The sequence below is a fragment of the Pygoscelis adeliae genome, unplaced genomic scaffold (genome assembly GCF_000699105.1).
Source record: "Pygoscelis adeliae isolate BGI_AS28 unplaced genomic scaffold, ASM69910v1 Scaffold944, whole genome shotgun sequence".
Classification (NCBI taxonomy): Eukaryota; Metazoa; Chordata; class Aves; order Sphenisciformes; family Spheniscidae; genus Pygoscelis; species Pygoscelis adeliae.
This window is the reverse complement of record NW_008824649.1, coordinates 37,696-49,172: the sequence shown is the minus strand read 5'-3', so window position 1 is coordinate 49,172 and position 11,477 is coordinate 37,696. Positions and strand designations below refer to the sequence as shown.

General features: G+C 53.3%; 1 protein-coding gene across 1 annotated transcript in view; it reads right to left on the bottom strand.

Annotated features, from left to right (window-relative positions):
- CLPB (ClpB caseinolytic peptidase B homolog (E. coli)) overlaps nucleotides 1-11,477 on the bottom strand; it is a gene marked incomplete at both ends in the record, with an annotated part of 92,850 nt that overhangs the window by 47,282 nt on the left and 34,091 nt on the right. The window contains one exon of the mRNA XM_009322486.1: nucleotides 9,413-9,541. Within this exon, the coding sequence (XP_009320761.1) occupies nucleotides 9,413-9,541 (129 nt within the window). The remainder of the gene's footprint in view (nucleotides 1-9,412; nucleotides 9,542-11,477) is intronic.

Genomic DNA, 11,477 nt, shown 5'->3' with positions numbered 1-11,477 from the left:
CCAGGGCAGCTGGTAAGGGGATCACCGTGGTCGCTGCTGGTCTCCTGTGCCTCAAACAGCACTGCGTGTACCGCTCAGATGCAGACCTGATGACGAGGATGAAGAAGGGGAGCCAAGTTGGCAAGTTCCTGCGCTCCGTGCGCAAGACTCGACGTACCTGAGGAAATAAAGGCTTCCCTCAAGGCGTTACGAATATCAGCTAAGTCTTGCCTCAAGCTGCTTTCAACTTGCACGGGTGGTTAAATTCAAACTGCTTTCAAACACAATCTTCTCCAGCAACGCATGGGAAGGACCAGAGCACGGAAAGGCTCGGGCAATTTGGACTCCTGCATTTTGGGCTCAGAAAAGCCTTTATCCTTTGCAATGCCTTTTAAAACAAGTTGACCTACCCGCTCCTTTCAGTCTTGCTTTATCGTAACGTGAGTGTAAGTTGTTTTACGCGTACTTAATACCTGGGTGTGAAAACAATCTACCTTATTCTTGTTCGTAAGGTAACGGTACGGGAAGGGAAACTAAAGAATCCTCATCTCTCTATATATCTACACACGTGCGCAGAGCTATTAAATTCATGACAAACATTATGTCACTGTAGAGTTTTGTACCCAGAAACACTTAGAGAGGGATCTATTTGCTCCCCTGCCCTATGGGGAAACTATTCTTAAGCACTCCGACACGGACATAAATGTGCTTGCACTTATACGCTTATTGCTCTCGCCACGGTGGGATGTTAGACGCTTCGATGCTGTGATATGATTGGTTTCTAAATCCCAGTCTCACAGGATTTTAATTACTGGTCTGGCGCGGCTGGGAGTGGAACTTGCTGCCGTCGGATGGAGGGGGTCGATACGCCGGCCCAGAACATATTGAGCCATGGCGCTTGCAGGCTCTATTGCACTATTTAATCATCTTTTGCAAAATTTACAGTGCAACAGAAGGAATCAATACTGAATTTATCACATTCCCTTGTAAATATGAGCATGGAGAGGGAGAGAGGATTTCAGGCGCTCTTGCACAACAGCTGGCCTGGGATGGATGCCTCACGGCAGGCGCCAGACCTGGAGCAAACCTCCAGGAGAGAGCACCCGGGGGCAGCTACCACGCGCGTGACTCCCCGAAAACACTCTCCCTGACACCCCGCTGCCGCCTCGGGCTGAGGAAGGGCTCGGTGTCCTCCGAGGCGCTGGCAAGAGCTCAGGGGAGGACTCAGCCGCGCTCCCTCCGACACCGGGGCCTGGGCAATAAGGGATCCGCGAGCACACGGCTCTGCGGGAGCAGGGATGCTCCCCTGGCACGAGCGCTTACCACTTACACGCACGCCTGCAGGATCCCGGACAGCAAAGGCAGAGGTATGGGTTCACACCGGCCTGGTTTTGCTCGCGAGGACTGGGTTACAGCCTTGTTCTTCACAAGACAAACAGGTTCCTAACCCTAGCTAACGTGAGGCAAAAAAACCCAGGGAAGACGGAGCAGCCCGTGTTTTTCATTTCCCCAAACCGAGCTGCAACGACACCGGCTTTCAAGACAAACACGCACGTTCTCCCAGCCCCCTGCAGACACGCTGCGCCCTTCTAAGGGCTGCCGCGGACCAAAGGGGCTCCCGGTTCCTGTGCCGCTCCGTCCTGCCGGCCGGCACTGCCACACCTGCGCCGCTGCTCCTTCCAAAGCCCCGGCTGATCTCAAGGCAGAGGCAGAGCCAGCAGAGATCAAGGGTGAGACAGGGAGAGCTGCCAAGGTGGCTTTAGAACAAATGATTTTCGAAGGGAACCAGCTCACGTGGGAAATTTTCAAGCGCACCGCCTGCCGTCTTGGGCCCCGGGGCAGCGCTTTTCAACCTGCTCAACCTCCAGGGCTCAACCGAGCAAAGCAAAAAAAAAATCAGTAGGTTTAAACTCACGGTACAGTGGCATCTGAACCTTAGCTGGAAATTTCTGGGGATCCATCCGTTAGGAAAGACCTCCTGTCCAGAGACCCTCAGCCCGGCAGACCTCTGCCAGCTTGACTTCCTCCGTGTCTCATTTAGCTTCCCCAGTTTTGCTCTTGCTTACGCCGGTGACTCCACTGAGCGCAGTGAAACGACGACGTCACCTTCTCAGGATGCGATCAGGCCCAAGGTATCTCCTCTGCCACCACACGCCGGCTGACCTGGGAGGCCACAGCTGCCTCACGATGTCCTTCACCCTCTCCCTGTGCGAACGGAGCCCTTTCCATCTGGGAGGTAGCCGAAAACGCTCCGAGACATATTAGGCAGAACTCAAACCAGCTATAATTGCAACCGGATTTTTCCTGAGAACACCACTAGCACTTTCGCTTTCCGATGTCAAAAGACCACCCCTTGTCACGCTGGCTCCGTAATCCATTTACCCATCATTCATCCTATCCACAATATCTGCAATTACACTGCACCAAGTAGGTGAGCGTGGAGCATTACCAGCAAATGTACTGGGCTAAATTTACTGGCAAATCGAGTTCAGAGGTCTGGGTTTTGCAGCTTCAGCTAAAATGCCTTCATAAATGTATGTTCTTTCCTTCGTCTCTTCCTCTCTCCTCTAATTAGATGCGTGCACTGAGCTGCCTCGCTCACGTCGTGCAAGAGAGACCGGAGCACGAGGCCGAGGGGCGCGTGCTTGAGCCTCTCGGGGCGGCGAGGCTGCTCCAGTGAGACGTGGCCGGAGCCGAGACCCGAGCTCTGCTCCCACCTTCCCCAGCTACCCGCTGCGTTGAGCTCAGCTGCTCAGCCTCCCCGCACCTCCGAGACCGTCAATCCCAGCCCAAGAGGTTGTCAGCGCTGGTTTGAGAACGGGGACCAGCGCTGGCGTCACACCGAGGGTCCCAGGCAGGAAGGAGGAGGCAAAGGGTGTTTCGGAGCAGGCATTTTCCCATCCCAGGAAGAGCCTGGTCAGCCTGCACGCTGGCTCCGGGAGGAGTGGGAAGCGAAGGGGATTTCTGAAGATGGGAATTAGAAAGCAAGGTCGTCAACGGTTAGGAGAGCGCTGGGGGGAATGAGACACGTGATGAGGCTGCTCAGGTTTGGCAGGAGGAGACGCGTCAGGGGACAGAGAGGGGAGGTCCCGACAACGGGCAAGGGGTCAGTCTCCGAAGGAGGGAACTGCTCTACTTCTAAGCAGAGATACGAGATGTACGACACCACCTACCCGCCTCCATCAGCAAAGCAGCGCATTTCCGCGCAACAGCAGCTGACGGTTCAGCCAACCCCTCGCGACACGGACACACGGACAAAACACACCTCAGAAAAGCACTTGGAAAAGCAATTCAACGTCCAAGACATGTGACAGCTGAGCTGCTAAGCACCGGGGAAACCTTGCTTCTACACCGCCTTCTGTGCCCAAGTTTCTCAGGTGTGTATGGGAGGAAGCAGTCACAATATTCTGATTTTGCATTTCATAGAATCATAGAATCACAGAATCATTAAGGTTGGAAGAGACCTCTAAGATCATTGAGTCCAACCGTCGACCCAACACCCCCAGGCCCACTAAACCATGTCCCTCAGCGCCTCATCCACACGTCTTTTAAATACCTCCAGGGATGGGGACTCCACCACTTCCCTGGGCAGCCTGTCCCAATCTTTAACCACTCTTCCAGTAAAGACATTTTTCCTCACGTCCAACCTAAACCTCCCCTGGCGCAACTTGAGGCCGTTTCCTCTCGTCCTGTCGCTTGTTACTTGGGAGAAGAGACCGACCCCCCCCTCGCTACAGCCTCCTGTCAGGTGGTTGTAGAGAGCCATGAGGTCTCCCCTCAGCCTCCTTTTCTCCAGGCTGAACAACCCCAGCTCCCTCAGCCGCTCCTCAGCAGACTTGTTCTCCAGACCCCTCACCAGCCTCGTTGCCCTTCTCTGGACACGCTCCAGCCCCTCGACGTCCTTCTTGGAGTGAGGGGCCCAAAACTGAACACAGTATTCGAGGTGCGGCCTCACCAGGGCCGAGTACAGGGGCACGATCACTGCCCTGCTCCTGCTGGCCACACCATTTCTGATACAGGCCAGGATGCCGTTGGCCTTCTTGGCCGCCTGGGCACACTGCCGGCTCATGTTCAGCCGGCTGGCGACCAGCACCCCCAGGTCCTTTTCCGACAGGCAGCTTTCAGCTGCCTTCCCAGCCCCACTTCTGTGCCCCACGCCAGGTTTGAGATCGTTAGAATATTTCAAACCTGAACTCCTCTCCCCACATCAGCCCAATAAAGTAATACCAGGTACTGGCTGCTCAAATCTAAAGCTCGCAGGTATTCTTTGGACCTAAAACCCTGCTGTGTATTTGTCACGTGGGAGTAAAAAAAACCAAAACACAAACCCAAAAACCAAGAACACAAGCGTGTCCCAAGAAATTAAACAAAATGAATCACAACTCATTCCACCGCAGAACACCCCATACCCCTCATCTGCAGCAGTACCGACGGTGTGAGAACGGACAGGCCTCTCTACGCATGGAAATGTAAGTGCTGCAGGTTGTGTCTTTGCTGCCTTTATCATCACCCCGAACCCACCTGCTGCAGGGCTTGAGATTGCTGCATCCACAGGGCTAGAAGGGCCGGGCTTTGAAGTCAAGCCTGAACTCAAGCCTGCTCCTAAGTCTCGGCGCTGGAGGGCAAGAGGGCTGGTAGCAACGTGAGCCATCAGGGAGGTTCGGTTTGACTCTCAGCAAACGTCCGGAGCTCAGAGGGGGATGGAGGGCAGGAATACACCCACCGGGCCGCCAGACACTGGCCTGGGGGGTCACAGGAGCTGAGCTCCAGTCCCGGTTCCCCACGGATCAGTGCCTGCCTGGGCTCCTCCGGCTACCTGCATTTCAGCGACAGGTTCTGGGGCAGAATCAGACTTAGAAGGGTGCTAGAAGGCGGCTGAGCTCTATGGCAAGGCTACCCTATTGCCAGCAGAAAGGTGAACCTTTTAATACCGGCTATTTCATGTAGCGGGTTTAAACACCGACATAATAAAAGCTCCCTCTAAAACCACGAGACTTCCATCGTCAACGAGCTGGAGACCCGCCTTCCTTCCTCCAAGCCGAACACAAAGCCCCCTGAATCGATCGTGCCTGCAGTAGCAACTGGTGCACTCTGTGGATGTGAGCTCTCACCCACTCCTTCCCATAAACACCGATATTTATGGTGTCAGCTCAGGTCAGGAGGCTGTGAAATGTCACCAACAACTGCCCGAAAGGACAACAGAGCAGTGACTTCGTCTCGCGGTCTGCTGGGCACACACATGCTGACCACAAGGCGATAAGGTCCTGGAGGGGTCAAGCGAGTCACTGAATGGGCCACAAAAGGCCAGGGATGTGGGGTGAGGGGCAAGCTCACGGGGGCTTCCCTTAAAAAAAACCCCAGTGCCGCACAACGGGGCGGTTGTTTTAGGAGAGGGGGGCCTTGGCAGTTAATGGCTTTGGCCCCGAGGGCAGGGCACCAGGCGAAGGAAGTGTTAGGGAGAGTAAATGGGCAGTTAGTAAAAAGGCAGGAGTAGGGAAGCGTAAGGGAGGGAGCGGAGGGAGCGAGGGGAGCCTGTTCCATGTCAGCAAACAGGAGACATCCTACGCGCGGGTGTCAATGGCAGACGGCATGGGGAAATTACCCTCACAAAGGGCCCGGGGCAGGCGCACTTTGAAAGGTGTTTGATCTCCACTTCTGAGACCTTCGGCCGTGTATTCATCGCAGATTATACTAACAAGGACGCGGGGACCGACGCTTTGTTAGCCCGCAGAACCGGGAGGAGGGGAACAGCCCCAGTCGATGCGATGAAAACCTCGTGTCAGGCGCCAATCGTGAAATCAAACTCCAGCGTGCAAAACTCACTGAAAGGAAAGGGAAGGCTCTGCTGTAACACTACCAGCCCAGAAGAATTCACCTGACAAAAAGGGGAGACGTATTTGAGTCAGCAAGTAAATCGTCATAAATTTTCATCGTAACTCTGACTGCAAAGGGTAAGTGGGTGTTGCGGATGGGCTGGCGAACACAGATTAATCTGAAGAACGTCGCAAACTCAGCCTCGGGATCCTACAAGGGCTCCAGCGTGATCTTTCACATCATGCACCGAGTGGAGATTCGTGCTGGTGGACTGCTATTCCCAGGGTCTAAGCACCGGGACACGCTCGTATCTTTGCAAGAGGATGATTTTCACTTGGAAATGCATTCTTAGTGTAGACTCTCTTGAACCTGTATCCAGAAGGATTTCCGTGGGGCTGGATTAAGAACGGAACGGTGATGAGCGATCGTCACATTTTAGCGCTACGGCTGACTAAGTTCAGAATTTTCACTTTGATTTGGTACACAATCCCTTCAGTTGTACTCAGACAAACACAGTCCTACAGATTGTCACACGCTTTTTCCCCTGAGATCCAAGCGAGTTCTTCTGAGCTGAGACACTCTGCCACGAACAAAGAACTCTCTATGAGCATCGGGCAGCAGAAGTGGTCATTCACAAAGACGGCAGTGGCTCCAGTACAGACACAGAAACAGCTTTTGAACAGAAAGAACAGTCCTCTCTATTACGAGGGGCCTGTATTGTAACAGCACTCAGATAGCCGAGCAGGGGACAGATGTAGAAATGAGCTGGACTTGCCACTTGCAATTATTTATTCAGGATGGCGACATTCTTTAGTGCCAACTTCACTTATTTGCACCCATGTTTTGCCTGTACTTAGGATAACCAAGCAGCTGCCCCGGTAATTTCAATCGGCTAATAATACACACATCTGGCAAGGAGACTTTCAAAGGCAGAAACAAGAAGCAGCTATCTTTCTAAAAAACGTTATTCCAGCTTTTCCCCAGAGGGTACGGGGGGCGGCTGCCAGCACAGACTCAACAGACGGAAAAAGAGCTCTCAGCCTCTCGCTGGCGGCTCTGCCGTCGCCTTCTCTCACGACCACCGTGGCCAACACATGCACATCCCCGCCGTCGCTGCGGCCTGTGCCTGTGCACCACCTGCACAGCGGACGGCCCCTCTGCCCTCGCGGCTAGTCCACGTCTCTATTTTAGGCGTTTTTAGAGATAAAACACCGCTGTTGAGTGAGACACTCCCCAGCCTCGAGAACCACAGACTCACTCTGCTCAGGTCTGTTCACAACACTGCTGTGACGAGGACTTTTCCATGCCAGCAGTTGGACCGCGTTGCCGCTCTCCGTAACACCACAGAGCCCGCTGCACTCGCCATCAAAGCCCTTCCCGGTCTGCGCGTCCGCAACTCATCGCTCCAGAGGGTGAAGCCCACTCCGCTCCTCCCACGGGCATCCCTCCCACGACTGCGGGATCTCAGAGGTCCCTTTGGAGCAGTTTCTTCCGACCACCGGCGCCCTCGGACAAGCAGCCGCTGAACGCGTGCGGTTGGACTCTGGCAGCAGGCGTGCAGCGAGCCAGACGCGCTGAGAAAGCGCCAGATTCAGTGTTCATGCGGCGTCTACACACGCCGCAAACACGGAGTAGGTCTCCCACATCGGACAAATGCGCTGGACCGCACACGGGCCAATATTTTTGTCGGAGGACTTCCCAGGCACCACACGCACATACTCCCACAGCCTACAGAGCAGCTGTCTGCTTTCTCAGCTCCCTTCTCTGCAAGCATCCCTGAGGAACCTTGGCTAAATCCATTTGCAGTAGGTTTCCTTTCAGTGGCTCCTTTTTTGGGGGTTAATTTATGGCCAAGAGATAGGGTTCTGGTATCTGGCAGGCTCCCAGAGAGAAATCCTGACCCAGAGTTAACTGTGGAATTCAGCGGTATTGAATCTCAACCTTTCACTCTTATTTTTCTATTTGCGAAAGATAACAAGCATATGGTATAGATGAGTATCAAGGTTCAATGTTCCTACAATTATTCTTCCTCATCTCCTCTGAGGATGTTTAGCCTTCGCGGATGCTACTTTCCATTATCTTTTTAGTTGCTTTCTCAAGGAATGAGCCTTATGTGAGCCCGTCGCACAATTATCTGCCTGCCTGCTTCCCTAGAATTAACTCCTGAACTCCTGAGACGCCCCCACCACGGAGATGATGACATTCCTAAGATTTTTCCAAAAATCAGCATCTGGCTAGACAGACGCTAGAGAGTCTCTCCACTGCAGGGACAGGCTGACAGCGTTCAGCTGCTCCGTGCTGCATTTGGCATTTGGCAGAAGGCTGCTGGCAAGCACGCACTTGAGAGCAGGCACAACATCGCTGCTTCTTGCTCGCTCAGAGCTGCCCTAGGTGACCCTGCAGGGAGGAGAGGAGTTGAAATTGTTGACGTAGGAGGAGCGCTAGGGACAGAGGGCAGGAATCTGGAGGAGAGCAGAACTCTGCTGACTAGCTCTGCGGCCTGCAGAACAATTCGCATGGCAGGCAGATGCAGCTAATTTAACAGCGCCGCGCACATCCAGATACACCTTCAGCAGACTCCGGTTCTGGGTAACGGCACAACACAGACGCAAATGTCATCCTGGTAAAGATCAGCAGGAGGGTAAATATAAAAAACTGTTGCCATGGTAGCACATCTCTATTCTGCTCGCTAAATGCATCTTCTTCTTTTCCTCCACTAGCGCTGATGAGCTTTTTCCTCACAAAGACGGTCAAGCATGGCAACAGGTTGCCCAGAGAGGTTGGGCAGTGTCCGCCCTTGGCGGTTTTCAGGCTAAAGTGACCCGGTCTGACCCCATAGCTGGCCCTCCTTTGAGCAGGAGGTTGGACTAGAGACCTCCTGAAGTCTCTTCCAACCCAAACTGTGTTATAAACCTACGAATTTTCACCTCTTTAGTCTCATAGAATCATTTAGGCTGGAAAAGATCCTTAAGATCATCGAGTCCAACCGTAAGCGTATCGATGGATCTGTAATCTAGAGCCGTGAGTACGTAAGAGATGACAGCAAAGCAGGATCCATGAGAAGAAGGGGTCTGCCATCTAGCCGGCAGGACCAGTAACCAGTAATTAGCGCAAACTAATTTCTACCAGTTCTCACAAGAGCTGCATTGCCAAGGTACCAACAGTACCGGAGCCTCAACCATTTAACGTGGGTAGCGGCACCTATCCAGTGCCTTGTCTACAGAGCAGATCCATTCCCAGGAGAGCGGAGGCTCTTCGGTTCCACTCCACACAGGTACAAAAGGGACACGACAGACGAGTAGAGTGCAAATTGCAAAAGGGAAATGTTCAAAATACTGAACAGGGAGAGCAGGGGATGCCTCTCCACTGAACTGCGGGAAGAAAGGGAAGACTCAGTGACTAAGATGAGAACGGCCACCAGAAGTCCATGAGAAAAACCACTGGAGATGAATGGGAAGACAGAAACGGAAAAATACAGAGATCGAAGCAAACAGTAAATCGCATCTAATCCTGACAATGAAAGAGTGGGGTCCTTGTCTGAGCCTGATGGTTCTGTGGGTCAGGCCTACTCAGAAAAAGTGCTCCCGGCCCAAGAGCCTGTTGGAGCTACGAAACTCACCTCCATCCAGCAGCAATTTGACCGTCAGGTAGTCATCAGCCAGTACTGCGTAGTGTAGAGCTGTGCAGCCCTTGAAATTGGCTCTGATGTTCAAGCGGTTGTTGAAGTCGTCCTCCCGGGTTACAAGGACTGCGGGGGAAGAAGCATGAAAGTTCAGCTCACTGAGACAAAGAACTGCTTGTCTGAACATGCACCAGCAGAACGGACGGCCACCACCGGCCTGGAAGCTTGTTAAGGGCCTAATGGCCTCTTCCAGGAGACAATCAGGACCCCGGTGGGGGTTTCTGGTGGCTATTGTCCCCACTCCACTGAGCAGCAGCGGAGATGAAGACAACGTGGTTTCCACAAACGCCAGTGACTGCCTTCACAGCGGCCAGGCAGGGGAGGGGGTGGCTGGAGCAAGCCCGAGAGAAGACCTCCCAGCCTTGTTCCAACCACAGCCTCTTTGCACCTTCAGAGTGAAATCAGGATTCAACACAAGCAAGCAACACAGAGACTTAGAATCAGAGAATCACAGAATCACAGAATCATTAAGGTTGGAAGAGACCTCCAAGATCATCGAGTCCAACCGTCAACCCAACACCCCCAGGCCCACTAAACCATGTCCCTCAGCGCCTCATCTACACGTCTTTTAAATACCTCCAGGGATGGGGACTCCACCACTTCTGCCTTTCTTCCCCTTTTACTGTCCAGAAGGGTCAGAGAACAACCATTCAGTGCTTCCTCCACACCACCTTCCTCCCCCAGCCAAAACACGATGCCAGCGGTCTGCACCTACTTAAGGCTGGAAGCACAAAGCAGCGAAACCTACAAGCCGTAACCAAGAGAAAAGAGCCGGCGCGGCTGAGGGACGACGGCACGACAGGTCCTCGGGACAGCAGTCAGCTGGGAATGCCCGGTGGATCTCCTCAGAGTCATGCTAAGCGTCCCTCACCACACCGCTCCGATCGCTCACGTGCCCGTCTCCACCAGGAGCTGCCTCCTCTATTCCACACTTCCCAGGAACAGCAAGAAGTAGCCGTTTAAAAGCAGGAACTCTTCTAAAAAGACTTCCTTTGTTAACTGAAAATACGGGTTGAAGTGCTGCAGAGCATGATACTCAACTGCGTTCTGCTCCTCTCCATATCTACCTCCTTGCCACCTTTGGTCTGGTGTTGAAACCGGCTGTTCTTTGGCATCTGGAGTTTTCGCTCCGTGTTTGCTTAGCCACCAGCACAGTGCGCTCCGTGAGGTGTATTCCTCGACGCTACCGGGATGGGAATAATTTGTAACATCACATTTTACAACTCACTAGAAAGCCTGGAATCCCCTGAGCAAACGCAATTACACCGAGCCCTGGCAGGTTTTGCGAAATCGGACCTAGAAATTGTGATGTTTCTTTGAACAGAAACTGATGCTTTCTAAAGCTGATTAATTGCAATTTTTTTCTTGCCTTGAGCTCTGTTCTCCTGAATGCCAACATGCACGGATACCCTGCAAAAGGGAAAGCCCAACGACCTGTGCTTGCAGGCCAGAGCAAAGCCGGGCCAAGGCGCTCCCGGGAGGACAGGAGGAGGACCGTGTGGTGAGACAGACACACTAAAACGCTCAACCTTCCAGATCAGGTGCAAAATCAGAGTTTGGACTGCAAAGCTGGAAGACCGAGGAACGCGTTAAACCAAACCGATGGACGGAGGCATCGGTCTTGTCTACAGAGCAGATCCATTCCCAGGAGAGCGGAGGCTCTTCGGTTCCACTCCACACAGGTACAAAAGGGACACGACAGACGAGTAGAGTGCAAATTGCAAAAGGGAAATGTTCAAAATACTGAACAGGGAGAGCAGGGGATGCCTCTCCACTGAACTGCGGGAAGAAAGGGAAGACTCAGTGCTTAAGATGAGAACAGCCACCAGAAGTCCATGAGAAAAACCACTGGAGATGAATGGGAAGACAGAAACGGAAAAATACAGAGATCGAAGCAAACAGTAAATCGCATCTAATCCTGACAATGAAAGAGCTGGCTCCCCCCTCTCCGTGGGGGACCCAGCACCGCTCCGGCTCCAAGCCCGGCTCTCGCCAGACCTGT